Source organism: Polypterus senegalus, chromosome 1 (genome assembly GCF_016835505.1).
Source record: "Polypterus senegalus isolate Bchr_013 chromosome 1, ASM1683550v1, whole genome shotgun sequence".
NCBI lineage: Eukaryota > Metazoa > Chordata > Cladistia > Polypteriformes > Polypteridae > Polypterus > Polypterus senegalus.
The window spans coordinates 85,529,708-85,548,675 of record NC_053154.1 but is presented as its reverse complement, the minus strand read 5'-3'; the positions used below and the strand labels follow the sequence as shown (position 1 = coordinate 85,548,675).

General features: G+C 37.2%; 1 protein-coding gene across 1 annotated transcript in view; it reads right to left on the bottom strand.

The window, feature by feature from the left end:
- Positions 1 to 18,968, bottom strand: part of creb3l4 (cAMP responsive element binding protein 3-like 4) — a 44,776-nt gene that overhangs the window by 12,906 nt on the left and 12,902 nt on the right. Inside the window, exons 2-4 of the mRNA XM_039752704.1 lie at positions 10,463 to 10,621; positions 5,716 to 5,980; positions 4,508 to 4,644 (exon numbers count right to left, since the gene is read on the bottom strand). Of these exons, the coding sequence (XP_039608638.1) occupies positions 4,508 to 4,644; positions 5,716 to 5,980; positions 10,463 to 10,618 (558 nt within the window). The 5' untranslated portion in view covers positions 10,619 to 10,621. The remainder of the gene's footprint in view (positions 1 to 4,507; positions 4,645 to 5,715; positions 5,981 to 10,462; positions 10,622 to 18,968) is intronic.

Below are 18,968 nucleotides of genomic sequence, written 5' to 3'. Positions count from 1 at the left end.
TACAACAACATTTATTTATATAGCATATTTTCTGCTCAAAGTGCTTTACAAGATGAAATAAAAAGGAAGTTAATATAAAACCTAAACAAACAAGATTAGGCAATAATACTATACAATATGTATCAAAGAAAAAGGTAAGGTCAGATCCCATGGAGGACAGAAAAAAATAAAAACAAACTCCAGTTAGGAGGAGGAGGCGTTTGGAAGCATGCACGGATTACAGTACGTTGTTGCACCCACCACATGGAGAAAACAAAAAAAGCTCCAGATTTACATGAATGTATGATATGGTTATTAAAAAAATAAATTTCACTCCAGAAAGTCAAATATTTAGGTATCTGCCCCTGCCAGTGTAATGCACAACCATATATAATGTAACTATAGCCATTGTCCCTAGAAGGGGATAAAACAGAGAATAAAGGTGTATTTATACAAGTAAATAAAAATAAACAGAAAAATAAACTGCACGTTCACTGGTCCTCCCATTGTGGGCCTGGGACCCTGGTATTTCACCCACTGACCAACCTCCATTATCAAACCAAACTATCAATCTCCATATCTCTTCCCACTATTTCTTTTTTCCTCTCCTTCTTTTCCTAGTGCACCATAACCATTCTCACCTCTAAACTATCAATTTAGTAAGTCCTTGAAATCTTTAATCTCCTTTCTGGGTCACTTCCATCTGAGATGGAATTAGTTCTGAGGTTAGGAGCATGTCTCCAAGGCTTAGGAGTCATCAGGCTCTATGGGGGCAACCCAGACTCCCACCCTCTGTTCATTCTACAGCCTTAAAAGGTCCAGTTGTCTTAGGCAATCTTAATATTTCTACTCAAGAAAAAATGTGAAACTGATGGGCTGGAAGGAAATAGCTGGCCCCTGACCAATCCTCTTGGACTAAACATTTAAAACATAAACATTGTCCCACTCTCAAGTTGGGACCACATGTTGCCATCAATTATCGAAGAGATAATATTGCCCTCAAGACCTCCTCTTTTTCTGAGGAAAATTGGTTACCCTTGTCATTTGTTAAGACTCTAGCATCCTGGTGAAATGTTATTAGATTCCACCCAGGTGGCATGACTCTCTTTCCTTCACTTCAAATTGCTCAACCCGGACTATTATTTCAAAAGTAAGATATATCACACCCCAGCATTATCTGTCTTTCACTACTAGCAGGATGATGAATGTCCAATGCATGTCCCTCACTCGTTCTGTCTTTCTGTCTCTGAGTCTTGCTGGGTCCTCTCCTTGTTTTGTCAACCCTTTTCACACTTCCAATCCCTTGGCCATTACACAACCAATCACAAGATCAATAATGCTTTTGCCATCACTTTTTGTTAAAATGATCATTTTCCCTTTTCTGCTAGCAATGCTCATTGTTATTTAAAAATAGCAGTTGTACTCATGTGAAACGTTCAGTATTTCAGTAGGGTTAGATTAGCTTACCCATGCACTTTGTTTTCTACACTCAGTTTTCAGATTTTATAACTTTTTGAGCTCCTGTTGCTTGCTTTGCCACTAGCTAATGACGATGAAAGACATTCCTTTCATAAAGAAGACAACTGTCATTTTCTTGTTCACAAAATGCATCATTCTTTATGGACTGAATAAAGCTAAATTTACAGAAGTGCATGACCATTCACAAGAAGTTCTCAATGATATGGCACTCGTTGGGATATAATTTTATTTACTGGTGCTAAATGATAAGTGAGCTTCAGATAAAAACACAAATTGCTATTCCTCAGTATAAAAAACAGTGCTAACTAAAAAGGTGGCATTGGTCAAGGGGGATCCAACATTTTAAAAGTAGCCTCATTTATACTAAAATATATAAGGAAAACATTTTATGTTGCGGACTTAATGCATTGCTCTCAGTTGTGGGACACTTCGTTCCTCATTTCTTCCAGGCATGTCAAACTGAACTTGTATGGAGCAGTACATCTGTTACAGTTGTGCTTGAAAGTTTGTGAACCCTTTAGAATTTTCTATATTTCTGCATAAATATGACCTAAAACATCAGCAGATTTTCACTCAAGTACTAAAAGTAGATAAAGAGAAACCAGTTGAACAAATGAGACAAAAATATTATACTTGGTCATTTATTTATTAAGGAAAATGATCAAATATTACATATTTGTGAGTGGCAAAAGTATGTGAACCTTTGCTTTCAGTATCTGGTGTGACCCCCTTTTGCAGCAATAACTGCAACTAAACGTTTCCAGTAACTTTTGATCATTCCTGCACACCGGCTTGGAGGAATTTTAGCCCATTCCTCGTACAGAACAGCTTCAACTCTGGGATGTTTTTTTGGGTTTCCTCACATTAACTGCTCGCTTCAAGTCCTTCCACAACATTTCGATTGGATTAAGGTCAGGACTTTGACTTGGCCATTCCAAAACATTAACGTTATTCTTCCTTAACCATTCTTCGATAGAACGACTTGTGTGCTTAGGGTCGTTGTTTTGCTGCATGACCCACCTTCTCTTGAGATTCAGTTCATGGACAGATGTCCTGACATTTTCCTTTAGAATTCTCTGATATAATTCAGAATTCTTTGTTCCATCAATGAAGGCAAGCCATCCTGCCCCAGATGCCGCAAAACAGGCCCAAACCATGATACTACCACCACCATGTTTCACAGATGGGATTAGGTTCTTATGCTGGAATGCAGTGTTTTCCTTTCTCCAAACATAACGCTTTTCATTTAAACCAAAAAGTTCTATTTTGGTCTCATCCGTCCACAAAGCATTCTTCCAATAGTCTTCTGGTTTGTCCACGTGATCTTTAGCAAACTGCAGACGAGCAGCAATGTTTTTTTTTGGAGAGCAGTGGCTTTCTCCTTGCAACCCTGCCATGCACACCATTGTTGTTCGGTGTTCTCCTGATGGTGGACTCATGAACATGAACATTAGCCAATGTGAGAGAGGCTTTCAGTTGCTTAGAAGTTACCCTGGTGTCCTTTGTGACCTCGCCGACTATTACACGCCTTGCTCTTGGAGTGATCTTTGTTGGTCGACCACTCCTGGGGAGGGTAACAACGGTCTTGAATTTCCTCCATTTGTACACAATCTATCTGACTGTGGATTGGTGGAGTCCAAACTCTTTAGAGATGGTTTTGTAACCTTTTCCAGACTGATGAGCATCAACAACTCTTTTTCTGAGGTCCTCAGACATCTCCTTTGTTCGTGCCATGATACAGTTCCACAAACATGTTTTGTGAAGAGCAGACTTTGATAGATCCCTGTTCTTTAAATAACACAGGGTGCCCACTCACACTTGATTGTCATCCCATTGATTGAAAACACCTGACTCGAATTTCACCTTCAAACTAACTGCTAATCCGTGAGGTTCACATACTATTGCCACTCACAAATATATAATATTCGATCATTTTCCTCAATAAATAAATGTCCAAGGATAATATTTTTGTCTCATTTGTTTAACTGGTTTCTCTTTATCTACTTTTAGGACTTGAGTGAAAATCTGATGATGTTTTAGGTCATATTTATGCAGAAATATATAGAAAATTCTAAACGGTTCACAAACTTTCAAGCACAACTGTATGTATAGCTTAAGTACAGGTTATCTATGGATCAACTAAAACGTAACATGAATCAAGAGCACCCTAAGCCTCTCCCTGCAATTGTGCCCATTCGAGCCACTGTGAATAACAGGTATGTGCTATCCTGAAGGAGTAGGCCACTTGCTTTAGAGGTTTGCACAGAACTACTGTAATCTGCAAGAGTTGTAATGTCATCTCACCTTCTCTGTGTGTTCTATGCAGAGTTTACTTGTTCTCCCTGTGTTCAAACCAAAACATGGGACACTGATTTTACTGTCAGTGCCCCAAAAATATGTGAACAAACTGACTGGTTAGTGTCACTTATTGTAGTTTGTGAGACACACAGAGGATCCCTGCATAAAACATTTACTTGATAAATTAATATAGTATATCATATCATAAATTACTATGACAAAGTACATGATGTAAATATAGTTCTACTATATGATGTTTCAGTTTAACTAAATGTATCTCACCATTCATCCATTCATTTTGCAAACCTGATTTTTCCAGTACAAGGCAGGAGATCGCCAGGCATAAGCAAGAACCAACACTAGAGATGGACAATTTATTACAGAGCACACTCACACAAACAGATTTATTCAATTTGAAGTCATAATCTTATCAAATGTATACAATTTTGGGATAGGATGTTGGAAACTGCAGTGCATGGGGAGAGCATGCAAAATTCATAAAGTGGCAGGATCGAAACTGAGGCACAGGTCGCAGAAACTTTAAGGCTATATCAGAAAGCATTGACACTGCACCAATGTGTTGTCCCAGTAAAATACTCTCTGAAAATCCTTCCATCCACCATTTTATTCACTATCAAATATGGTACATTTTTTTCTAATAATAAAATAGTTCAAAGTAACTGTTAATAACACAAAATAAATATAAGATTTTTAACGCACCTAATTGTGAATGGGACTATATGATACCTACCACTAATAAGTCAGCTGAGGACTGAAACTCTTTTGTTAAGTCAGGCAGGCTTATTTTCTCTGTAGTGTTCAGAGTGATGGATGGCAGCTCATTCACAATGCAAGCATCGGAGATCAGCATCTGAGGGTTCCACTGATCTAAAAAGGAAACCACTGAATTACTCTTTTATTTTACTTTAGTTTATTTATGTCTATTGTCAAACTCACTTATCCAATTTAAGAGTAATTAGAAGCAAGAGTCCATTCTGGCAATATCAGGCAGACGTAAAGAGCCAACTTTAAAAAGAGAAACATCCATTGCATTGCATTCACTCACAGTCGCTCATACTGAGGTAGCTTAGAACAGCCAATTTATTTAACATCCATGCCTTTAGAATGTGAGAGAACACCCAACACAAATACAGAAGACACTGTATGAGCACCACACAGCCACTGTGCTGTTGATACAAAAAATATACAATATTTATCTATTTAACATAATTCAGCTTAATTCAATTTATTGTTATTGTACAGCACATTACAGCCCAGTGAAAAGAATGTGTCGATTATCTCACTGACACAGGAACATTCAGCAAAAATCCAGTATGTGGTACAGTGACATAGCAGAAATAAGTTATAGCAAAAATACTTAAAAATATAAATAAATAGCAGTCCTTAATTTAAAAAATACAGTATATAAATAAATAAACAAACATCAAACTGAACAATTAATAATAAAACAGCCAAATGTAACCTATATTGGTTTGTAGGATTTAAACATTTAGCCATGCCTAAACATTCTTGATCCTCTGCCACCAGAATGGCCACATTTACATTTACACTATTTTGTTTAGCAGACACTTTTATCGAAAAGGAACTTACAAAAGAGGTCAACAAAATCAAGTAAACATTAGTCTGGGGACTGTTTAGGAACAGCCATTACAGGAAAGCTCAAAACAAAATATAAGCCAGTTGCAAGTCCAAGATTTACAAAACCCAACAGTTATCACTTAGAAATTTACCAGAAGAGAGCATTCAAATATTTTTCAAACACACTGACATTCACATAGTAGTCACTCAGAATTAGTAGCTGTTGAGTAGCCTTATGACCTGTGGATAAAGGTGCTTGTGAATCCATTGATCTGAGTGCTTTTTCCTTTTGTCAGAAAACAGGAGTTAGATGAGTATGGGCATGATGATGTTTACTTTATACTTTTACCAAGGACTTACCTAATTCTATTGATATAATGTCCACAGCATTGGCTGCTTCTTGTGCCTTCATTCCATTAAAATTCCCAATGTCATAGACAACCTGGTACAGCTCACCAGGTTTCAGCTGACCAGTGTCACTATGCGGTGGACTGTCAGATTGTGGATCCTCTGAGATCCCGCTGTCACTTTCTGAAGGAGACTCTAGTGCCTGACTAGAGTTGTAGACATCATTTGGATTGATAATGACATTGAGGACCTCTTCAGACTCAGTCTTATGCAGGTTCTTAGAAGAACAGACAATATATTACCAATGATTAATTCAAATTCTAGTATTCAATGTAGGTATATTATACATACATATATAAAGGGGGCACAGGAGAAGAAGTTGAATGAGGCAGAAATGAAAATGTTAAGATGGATGTGTGAAGTTATGAAAAAAGGACAGAATAAGAAATGAGTCAATCCGAGGTGCAATGAAAGTGGGAGAGATATCTAAGAAAGCACAACAAAGTAGGTTAAAGTGATATGGACATGTGATGAGGAGAGACAGTGAATATGTGGGCAAAAGAGTGATGGGAACGGAAGTACAGGGGACAGAGAAAAGCGAGGGAGACCAATGTGGAGGTGGATGGATAAAGTAAAAGAAGATTTGAAGGAAAATAGTCTGACTGGAGAAGAGGTGCAGGACCGTGCTTGTTTGGAGAAGGTTGATCAAGGACATCGACCCCACATAGTAATAGTAGTAAAAACAGTAGTAGTAGTAATAGTAGGAGTATTTTTTTGACTATCAAGAAAAACCTGTTGAGATATGTCATACATCTATTACTATTTGAACAGACTATAATTTAATGGATGAATAGACAGATGGAGGAAGGGATGGATGTTTTCAGGAAATTAATGGATACTGTATCATTTTTTTCTGTTTGGCATTATTCATTTTTATATCGATCTTAAGATTTCTTTGGTGCAAGTGTAATTTGTTTATTTAGAATTTAAAAACAATCAAATTTGTGGTCACATTGGATCTGATAAATTCATTTTATAAAACTAACTTTTAAATTAGCAATTTCATGACTAATTAATAGCAATGTCACCGTGTTTTTTGGGCAATGTAATGCAGTGATAATTAGTCTAACTTATTATGCACCAGTAAAAAGGTCAATCAGTATGATTGGTATGTACTGTAGGCAAGTTAATGAGTTACTTTTTACTTATTACTCTTTTAAAGAGTAATAATATTACTTTTCTTGTTACTTATTAACAAAATCAATTTGCTACATTACTTATTATTTTACTATATTACTCCAGATGCCTGCAGCCCCATAACTGGGTCACACAACTAACTTATTTTAAATTTTAATCCAATTTATTAGATCAATTAACCCGGTAGACAAGGAGTCAGCAATCAAACTGCGTAACTGCAAACATTACAACCTCTAAGAAAAATTATAAATATATAAGTTAATGTACTAGTCTCTCCCTACTCATTATAAAATTATCTATACTAATAAAAGGCAAAGCCCTCACTGACTCACTCACTCACTCATCACTAATTCTCCAACTTCCCGTGTAGGTAGAAGGCTGAAATTTGGCAGGCTCATTCCTTACAGCTTACTTACAAAAGTTAAGCAGGTTTCATTTAGAAATTCTACGTGTAACGGTCATAACGGTCGACAACATCTGCCATGTTAAACTTTCTTATTTATGGCCCCATCTTCACGAAATGTGGTAAGCGGCTTCCCTGTGCTAACCGAAACCGATGTATGTACTAATTTCTGTGGTATGACACCACTGTCGGCCACCATATTGAACTTTCCAACGGTCTTTGTTACCTATGGGCCCATCTTCAAGAAATTTGGTATGCAAGTTCCCAACGCTAACTGAATCCTACTTACGTACATATATACATCCATAGCCTGCAGCTCAGTCGCCGTGTGAGGCGGCGTTGGGTCCCCCATCCCCACACCTCCCATGTTGTTGGCTGCCTGTCTATATAAGGCCGTCTGTCGCTCCGGTCTCTTCATTCCCTTCCTTGCTTTGCTACAGTATTCACGTCTCCCTGCTGATAACTGCAGCCTTTTTATTTAATCCACGGCTTCTCTGCTGTTGTATTGTCCGTTTATTATGATTATAGTTATTGTATAGGTATTTTAGACTTAGATTACATTGTTCAGGTACCCATTTCCTTAATCGTTCCAACCGTACCCCCATTAACATGTCTATCAAGGTGATCACCATCGATCAAAGAACTGTCACTTACCGAATGGTTTCCATGCCCGGAGATGGCGCCTGCCATTTCCAGTCTCTGTGTTACATATTGCATGGCCATATCAGGCTCATTCTTGATATCTGGAGGAACATTGTGTCTTATGTATTGAATGACTGGGACAGGTTCAAGGTGTGGACTGATGACGGTACAGGAGATAATTATACTACACAGGAGCACTATAAGAGTGAAATGCTTAAGCCCTTCTCCTATGGTTCTGCATGTGAGTTGATGGCTGCCGCTGAATTGTTCGGTTGTCGCTTTCAAGTGTACCGAAATGCCCAAATATTTTACACCTTTGGGCAACCGCCAATGCCTCTTAAACATCTTAGATTTACAGGTGACGATTTAAGTAGTGGACATTTTGATGTTTATGAATGTTTAAACTCTCAAAAGCTGGATGCGAAGTTATCGATGAAACCGGTTGTATGCTTACAACGCTTGACAGATGCTGAATGTCACTTCAACACAACAAGTCCTGCAAATACTAACGTAATTGAAACAAACCATGAAACTCAAACCGATTATGACAGCAGCAATCCAAGCTGTGAGATTTGAAACAAGATTACTGTTCACATGGCCAACTGTAAGTTGCATGCTCAAGAGTAAGCTCAGCGCTCAGCTTGGTCATATTACAACCGGAGGGCCAAACTGACAATGTGACATACAAAGTGATCCTTAACAAATAATTATTGGCATATTTTCCCTCAGTTTAAAAAGGTTTGGTTTTCTTCTTAATAAAAATTTTAAGTCAGTACTTCGCTGCTGCGAAGCGCGGGTATTTTGCTAGCAAATATATAAATTAAAGTACTAGTCTCTCCCTACTTTTTAACTATAGTATTCTCAAAGTATGAAGGAGTTTAATGGTTTTGCCAAACATTTACAAAACATTAAATGTTGCTTCATATTTAGGCTGATATCATGTCCAGCCTCAAGCGCCCAGTTTTGTTACTTCTGTCTGAAATACAGTATTAAATAGAGTCCCAATGTTCAGATGTGAAACTATGATTGTATCTCATTAACATACAAGCTTCTGAAATCTCTTATCAGACAATCTGTTCTCTGGGTGAACACTAAACCTCCTAAACTTAAAAGTCACTCCACTGGTGCGCTAGATGGTGTCGGAGTGTTGTACTTCATGTACGTATTTTTGATGTTTGAGAACTGGTTCAGAGTAACAACCTCATAACCTCATGACCTCAAATAGTCCACAACTTCTTTTCTGTCCAGTAGCTGTTCTCACGCTCTGTCTTAAATGCAAAAAAGTTATTTTCCTCATGGCTGGCTGGTGTCATGGACATAGAGGCTGGGTACTCTACAAGAGCAATTGCGCGACACTCTGCTATCAGAAACTCCCTTGCAAACGTCTTTCCCTGTGGCAGCCTAACGTTGCTGTTCATGGGTATTTTCGCAATCTAAAGGAGGGCAACTCAACAGCAGAAATAGGCAACATCTCCTCTACAATATACTCAATAACAAGTTTATTCAAACCCCATCTGCTTAACTTCTCTCCACCAGAGTGTTTTGCACTGAAATCCAGTTTCATTATCTCCCCCAAAAAACTCACAAGTTTCACATTCCTGATGTGCTGCCGTATCAGATTCTTTAATAAATATGACGTTGCATTTTTCCCATTTGAAAGCTTTTTGCTGCCGGGACAAAGATTACAACAAACGACAATGTTCTATGCATCTTTAACTGTGATGAACTCAAAATAATGACAATAAGTATTTTGAAAGCATTCCCCTCTCCCTCATCTTCCATCACTGTTGAGCTTTGAAGGTATTCTAAATGTAATAAAATAGCCTACATGAGATCCAAAAAAAAAAAAAAAAAACATGTTCTGGTAACGCACTTAATGATAGATTCATAACTGTAATACTATTACCGTTTTGGAAATTGTAATCCCTTACACTACTTGTTACCAGGGAAAGTAATCATTTTACAGTAACAAGTTACTGTGTAACACATTACTGTCCAACACTGTTTAAGGGTATTATTATAGTTACTGCCACACTACTTAGTATTGTACTTTTTATATATTATTTTAGCTTAAATGAAACTTTACAGTAGCAAGCAGCTTTTCCAGGGTATTTTATGTATACAACGTGTCCTTCAAGGGTCCAGTTTCTTCCACCTATCCAAAGACATGCAGGTTGATACATAACTCCATTTTGCCTTTGAATGAGTGTGAAAAAACTATGTTACTGTGTTCTCTGGTATCAAAATTGCATGTAACCAATAAAGAATATATAACTTGCTTTTTATTTTGCACCTTTTTAAAATTGTTCTTTCCATATAAATTACATGGGATCAATAAAAGGTTTTAAATTACTCAACCATTAAAAAAGATTTTTTGCCAGTCTTATTGGTTTCCTTACACTAAACATACTGTATCAAGTTTTGTAGTGTATTTGAAAATGTATTCAAGTACAAATGTAGAGAATCTCTAAACATTACAAAAAAATACTGAATTTACTTCCAAGTCACCATACTTACGCAGTGTCCATTAAGTGCCCACTCCTCCATGGTTTTGCCATGTTCCTCATACAGAACTTCAAAAGAGAAGGGATGTTCGCCCCCAAGAAATGTGCTGTCTGCCAGCACCTCCTCTTCTTGCTGTCCAAAGAAGACATTCTGGTTCTCCGAATCCATTTCCTATAAGACAAATATTTTCTCAAGTGATATATCAGAACCTTATAAAGTTTCTTAGATCCAACATGGTTAAAAAAAAAAAAAAAAAGTTAATGAAATAACAATAAGTTATGAAAATCCACTCCAAATTCTACCCTCTGGTGAACTGTTGTCCTGTCTGGGTCACTTCCTGCTTGATACCCAATGTTGACTGGATAGGCACCAGCACCCTGTAACCCCGATCTGCACTGCGTAATATTATAAAATTAAATAATTTTGTCAGTCTTGCTAAATCCAGTTCAGGGTGCTGTTGGGCTGGAAAACAACTTGACTAACTGCATTTTAAATGTCTCAAAATGATTTTTAGATATATTAAAATAACTACCTGTCTTTTTAAAGTTTAAGTCTATTTAAAATATTTGGAAATACATTTTAATGTTTCTTAAATGTAGATAAAAGAAATATCAAGATATCTTAAAATGAATTTGTTAATATCTAAAAAAACATTACAGATATCTCAAATGTGAGTAAATTTCTGAATTTCTCCAAATTTCTGTATTTTGAAAAGACATAATTATATTTCAAGATTCAATAACTTAAAATAGCTTTCTGTCTATTTTTCTTATTTGAAATTGTTTTTGATGTATTTCAAATGCAATTACAAAAAATTGAAATGACAAAAAGTAATAAATAAAATACAGAACATTTTAAAAGAGTTACTTTGAAATATCTCACATGCATCTTCAGAATAGGCAATCCACCTGAAGCTAAGCATGTTCAGGCCCAGCCACTATTTGGATGAGAGACCAAGTCATTTGGGAAAAGCATGGGATGCTGCTGGAGGAGGTGTTGACGAGGCCAGCAGGAGGCATTTATCCTGTGGTCTGTGTTGATCCCACTACAGTGAAATGGGACACTGATATAAAAATGGTACCATCCTTTGGATGAGATGTAAAGTTAAGGTCCTGACTCTGTGAGCTCATAAATGATCCCTGAGCATCCTCTGCAAAAAGTAGAGTGTATCCCGATGTCCAGGCTAAACTGCCTATTGTGGCCTATTCATTCTGGGCCCCTAATCATCCCTTTTCTATAACTGGCTAAATATCTCCCACCCCTTTACCACCTAACAGTTAATGTGTGGTGAGCATACTGTACACAAAATGGCCGTTGTGGCATCATCCAGGTGGATGCTGCACATTAGTGGTGGTAGAATTGGCTCCCCCCTCACTTTGTAAAGCTCTTTGAGTAGGGAGAACAGTGCAATATAAATGTAAAGAAGTATTGCTATTATCATTTGAAATATTACAAATAAATAAAACATTATTTAAAATTTTTGAAATCCATTTGAGATATCCTAAAATGCATTTAATATATTTTAAATACATTCTGAGATCTCTGAATATTAAACTGACTTGCTATGCACACATGTACAAGAGGCTAATTGAAAATCAGCAATTAACCTAACAGGCAGGGATTTGGGATATTGTAAGAACACCAGAGAATCTGCAGACAACCCACACAGACAGTAGAAATGGGACCTGAATCGAGACATTGGAGTCATAAAAATGCAGTACTGAATTGGATTAAGCCAGCTAGAAAATGGAAAGATGGATGATTTTTCAAATTCCCTGACCCATAAATATATAACACTAAAGTGACAAGGTAGCTTCAGTGGAGTGGAAATCCTGTGCAACAAGTCAAACAGTACCCCCTGTATGTACTCACTTTGGGGCATCAAATGACCATGAATCCGTGCTTTGAAAAAGAAAATCCTTTTAAAATGACTCTTACTGAGAAAAAAAATCACACAGACATATCCATTACTCTCCTTTTCTGGATGCATGCATTCTTATGCAAACCTTAGATAACCAGGTACATACTTGCAAATTTGTTGTTTTGTTGTTGTGATACTGTTGGCTATATGAAGTAACAAGGGTAACCACACATTGAAACCCTGAATGATTATGGTTATTATTAAAAATGATTCCTTCATTTATAAAGGAAACAATTCAGCTAGTTCAGTATATCTTTGCCATTAAATACAATTAAAGTCCAAATCTATGGATTGTAGAAACCCTTCCAGTTACCAGTTTTTCAAAGTTAAAATTATCAAATCATAGTTGAAGTCATCCATGGCAAAACAACATATAAGCAGCTTGACTATCATCAGCATTAACTCAGACTTTGCCCAGAAGCTGTCATTATGATGACCTAATAGAGGACTTTGTATTCAGAAAATGGAGACATGTGCAGTTGTGATACTCAACAAAGAGACTGAAGAAACATTTAAACATTTACTTTCAAGCTTTGATTATTTAAAAAAAATTATAGTGAAATGCGTGATGCATGCTTTTTTTGTTTATTGATTATTTATGTATATACTTATTATTCAAATGAAATCTGTTATATGAGATATGATGTAGTGGATTCAGAGAAGGAGAGTGGGCCCAAGAAGAAGATACCACTTAAAGTCCCAGTTTGGTGAGAGGCAGCTCTGACTATAGGTTTTGAGTGTAATATTGCATATGCAGAGTTTTTGATGCCCTTTCTAACTGTGCTACTAGTTACTTAGGGGTTGACAGTAAGGTTGCTGTCTCACAGCTAGAGAAGACTAGATAGAAATCGCAGGCTGAGTCACTATTACCATGTGGTTTGAACAACCTACTCAGGTTTGTGTAGGTTTTTTCCAGGAACATCTATTTTCCCTCTGTGATGGAGGCTAGCATTTCAGTCTGGCCGGGATGTCCCTGAACAGAAAGAAGGAGGAAGAGCAGGTTTTTTAGGACACTGCCTCCCCCAGGACACTAGATGGCAGCTCCCATGGACAGAAATGGTTCCCCAGATTCTCTCAGGGCATCATGGGACATGGAGTCCATTTCTTCAGCCCTGCTGGGTGCCGTCAGGGGGAGCTCACAAGGAACCTGGGGACTCCTATTGTTATTACGACCCGGAAGTACTTCGGAGGCATGAGGATGGAAGCTGTGCGGTACTTCCGGGCTACTTGAGGAGGATGTGGCGTTTGACCCGGAGAAGGAACACTTCCGGGTCATGAACTATTTAAAGGACTTTGGGAAACCCAGAAAAGAGAGCCAGAGTTGGGTGGTAGAGTAACGGAGCTGCTGGGTGGAGAGAAGGATATCGATTATTGTTTATTATTGGGGAATTGTGGAGTGCGCGGTGCTTTGTGCACTTTATCTGAAGAAAAATATTGAAAAAATTATTCTGGGTGCTTTTTATAAGTGTGTCTTGGACGTCTGCCTGGTGGGTTTCACGAGTCAACAGCGCCTCTAGCGTCACACCTCACAGTATATAAAAAGTGCTATTTTGGTTGATATCTGTTCATTTGTTCTCAGTCCTGCTTAATGGTATTCAGGGTCATGGGGGCCAAAGCTCATCCAGGAAGTATCAAGCATAAGGAAGGAACCAGACCTAGGTGGGGAGTTAGTTCATCAAAGGGTATAGTTAAGTACACTCACTTTTACGTTGGCAATATAGAATGACAGATTAAAGTCTGGGTTAAGATATACTGTGGCTCTGAATCTGCCCAATGTGAGTAACCATATGCATGCATGTGTGCATGAAAGTGCACATTCATGGAGTTGTGCGCATCCTCAGTTGCATTCTGTCTGGAACTAAATGGACGAATGAATGGATAGATGAAGATGAATAGATTACTTAGGACATATTACACCTTACTGAAAGTAAAATAGTGTAGCTTCTATTCAGCCCATTTTGTTTAAGTGCTGAATAGCCAGTTCAGGTCAAAAATACTATCATGCAACATATAGCCCATTTACAATGCATTTAAAAAATATTCACCCCCTTGCAATATTTCAAATTATATTGATATACAACACTGAACCACAGTGGATTTAATTTGGCTTTTTTGACACAGATCAGCAGCTACAAACTCTTTAATGTAAAAAAAACTGATTTCTGATAACAAATCTAAATAATTACAAATATAAAACAAAAAATCATCAATAACAGAAGCAATCACACACTTTAATATGACACACCTAAGAAAATCACCCGAGGAGTCAAGTGTTTTTAAAAGTCACATAACTTCAATGAAGACCACCTGTCAGGTGTTTCTGCTGAATGCTTTATAAATGCACCTCTTGTGAGAGGTCCAGCTTCTGGTAAATTAGTATGGTGACCTAACTAACACAAAGAAGACAAAAGAACACTCCAAGTAACTCTGTGAGAAAAGGTGATTGAAAAGCGCAAGTCAGTGAATGGAGACAAGAAAATATCCAAGTCACCGAATATCCCTTGGTGTCCAATCAAACCAGTCATCAAGAACTAGAAAGAGTATGGCACAGGTATAAATCTGCCCAGAGCAGGCTGTCCACAAAAGCTGAGTGATCATGCAAGGAGAAGACTCGATAGGGATCAGTGTCGAAAACCCAAATTAAATCCACTGTGATTCAATGTGGTATAATAATAAAATGTGAAAACTTCCAGAGGGGTTAATACTTTTTGTGAACAATGATTTATAAACATCTAATTATTTTTAGTTTTGTTCACGTTTCACAGCTGTGTATCACAGTAGGATGACAGCCTTGTGGCATGCCACATGGCAAAATCAATGTGCAAACAAGCACATGCACACAAACTGAAAATAATATTCTTAACTGACAATGTTTGCTCTCAGATTGTGTGTACCCAACCCCATCCAAAAATCACTAAAGAATGTTCTAGAGAATTTATTTAACAATTACTTCAAAATTTGAGTTTTCACCTTTGCTTGTTTGCATGACTTTTACTTTCAGTTGGTTTTCCCTGCTTGACTGGGTTCAGAAAAGATTTACTATTGATTCAGAATGTATAACCATGAGTTGTGAATAATTTAGACCAGGAGGTCAGCCACCACAAAATCTAAACCATAGCCACTGGATAGCAATACACTACTTATAACAATAGTCAAGACAAATCAAATATCTAATATTGCATACTTTATTTATTTTTTTAGACTGGCAGCAAGGTGGTATAGTGGTAGTGCTACTGCCTCAAAGTAAGGAGACCACAGTTCACAATGGTCCTGCATGGAGTCTGCATGTTCTTCCCATATCTGCATGTGTTTCTTCTGACTGCTCTGTTTTCCTCCCGCAGTGCCAAGACAAGCAGATTAGATGGTTTGTGACTTGTCCCTGGTATGTGTATGTGTTGGTGCGTGCGTGTGGTGTGTGTCTGTGTGTTCACTCTGTGACCATGGGCTTTGCACTGTCCAGGGATTGTTCCTGTTCTGGACCCTAAGAATGCTGAATTATTCTCCAGTTCCCTAATGAACCTCCTCAGCATAAAATGGGTTTTGAAGATGGGTAGGGTGGTATACCTTTTTATTTCATTACTAGATTGTCTGTTCTGGTAGCATGCTTATATATAGTTTTCTTGCCAGTTCCAGTTTCCTATAAACTGGGATTAAATTAGGCACTATTCAGATTTCACTCATTCTTTCATTAGCAGATGAAGACAGATATGAGTAGCAACAGAGCACCAAATGCCACAGTTACATTTTGCAGGACTCAGAGCTTTTCACAGATTTCCAATTATTTTTTAAATTGTTATTTTTCAAAATGCTTTGAAAGCTGACAGCACAGAAGCACAGGCACTAGCCACATAGTCGCTTCAAAGACACAGTAGCTAAATAGTATTTTTAAAGCCTAAAGTGACTTTTCAAGTTAAAAGAAGTAAGAGACAGGTTAAACCCCCGAGACAACCATTAAACATTAAACAGAAAGTCATATGATCGAAATTTCATATACTTGAGCTATCTGAATTGGTGTAACATAAAAGTCTGGTATGTATATGTTTTGTATTTTTTTTCTTTTTTTCCTTTTAAATCCTCAGTTATGTACTGTATGTTAGGTTGACTGGAAACCTTTATAATGAGCCAATTTAGAGAATGTGCCTTGTGCTGGAACATTCTGCTAGGAGTTCTGTTCAGGTGTCTGGAGCTGTGTCATCATGCCACCTATTTCACTGCCAATATTATTGCATTTCAGTCTTTTCTGTTTTAAATATAAGATTCTGAAAAGCTACACAAGTGGCTTAAACAATATGAAATATTTTAAAAGCAAGCTATTAATTTCATGAAAACTCTGTATTGTATACGTTTGTAAATTGATAAGGGTTGCTTCCTTGTTTAAATACAGCTTATCTTCCTTAAGTCAGCAGGATGTAATAAATGGTAATGGCTCAGTAAATACACTTTTCTCAAAACCAATTGTAGTAGTCTGGTGTCATACCATGTTAACCATTATGAGTGCAATGAGAAGCCAAGCGAAATGACACCTTTTATTGGCTAACTGAACAGATTACAATTTGCAAGCTTTAGAGGCAGCTACTGTAAGTCCCCTTCTTCAGGAAGTCCTGCCTGAAGAAGGGGCCTGAGCTGCCTTGAAAGTTTACATATTGTAATCTGTTCAGTTAGCCCAGTGTTTCCCAACCTCGGTCCTGTGGCCAGCTTCTGTTTTTAATTGGACTGCTGGGCTAATTAAGTGAACTGTTATTTCCCAAGTTCTGTGTTTTGGGAACAAAATAGAAATTAAAAAACTAAGTTTGGTAAAATAAAAAAAAAGATCATATATATATATATATATATATATATATATATATATATATATATATATATATATATATATATATATATATATATATATAAATAAATGTACCAAGCAGTTACTGTATATGGGAAAAATGTATTTTATCCATTATCCATTATTTACTAATTAGTGGGTCTGATGCTAAAGTAGTTGCAGTCTTTGATTATTCAGTGTTGTTTGCCAGCGTGTCTGCTCTGCTCATTTTTAATTGTCATTAATAAGATACAACAAAGGGGAAAAACTGCACAGAGGAATGGCAAAATATAATGAAATCAACAAAAGAGAGTTAAGCATTTACATCTCTAGCAAAAGCAGAAATATTTCTAAATGTCTTATAAATGTAAAAATCATGCTGCTGTGATTTACTGAATGTATAATAAAAGAAAAATAATCCCAGCTAATTAAATGAGATCAGAGTTATCAGGTATTGTCACTGATTAGGAACAAAAACCTGTAGTCAGGACCGAGGTTGGGAAACACTGAGTTCGCTGATAAAAGGTGCAATTTTGCATGGCTTTTCATTGCAAAGAAAAAAATAACCTAATTAGTTTTTGTTTTTTTTTTCTTTATGCCTTTTAGACCCCCCAAGCCCAGCGTCAATCTTCCATCCAAGAACACCACCCTGGACATTGTGGGTCCCTAAGAAGGGATAATGTCTTTATTTAGCTGCCAGACAGTCAACCTTATGAACAGGATGAAACCAAACAAACATGTTCAGTACACACTTATTTCTGACATGAGATGCAAGAAAGCAGAGCCAGACACAGCAGGTACAGGGTTAGTAGGGCTCAGTGCTGAACAGCATACCAGTCCACCGTACAGCACAAGCACAAGTAAATGTTATTAACACTCATTCATTATATTCAAAATCATCGATCAGTTTCAAGGTGCACTCTAGAAAATAAAGGTGTCAGAGCAGTTCTTCCAATTATTGTCATAGAGGAAATATTTTGGCTCCCAAAAGACCTATTCAAGTGAAGGTTCCTGAAAGAGCCATTTATTTATTTAGATCTGTAGCTGGAACCACACAATATCCATTGAATAGACGGTAACTGAATGGTGATTGGGTCCTGATTTTAAAATGACTCTTGCTCTATACATGTAGGCTAAGTCCACGTTACTGTTCTACTAGTTTCACTAACATACATTAAAGATTTCCATTTTCCCTACATATTAGGAAAACTTCCAAAGCACAAAGAACCAACTTCATATCCAAATAACATTTCACAGAATTAAATGGTGCTTTGTCAAGCAACAGTTTAACGAGGAACCACACAACCCAGTAAAGAATTACAGAGTGCCATTAAAGAATACGCATTTTTAAAAGTGGACTGTCATGCAAACTCATAAGGGCATAGGGAGACAACTCCACCCAAAAGGTGACCTAGTAGGGTCCAAATGCTGTGAGACAGCACCATGCTATATTAGGTGTTTATCTTTCAAAGTATTTTCAAAAGCAGTTTTAATTTGCCCCATAACTCTGAACTGCATAATGCTTGTTTGATGGATGATCAATTTTTTAGGGTGGAGAATTTTAAATAATCTATAACAGCATTAGCTATCACAGTCTTGAGTTCACAAATGTGATAAGACAAAGTATTAACAGCCACCCTTTGAGCTCCACAGAAATGAAAACTACAACCCCATGATTTTTGCATAGGGAGGCAGTATAATGGATAAGGCACTGGACTTTAAACCCCAAGCCTGCTAGTTCAATTCCTGACTGTGACTTGCTGTGTGATCCTGAGCAAGTTCCTTAATTT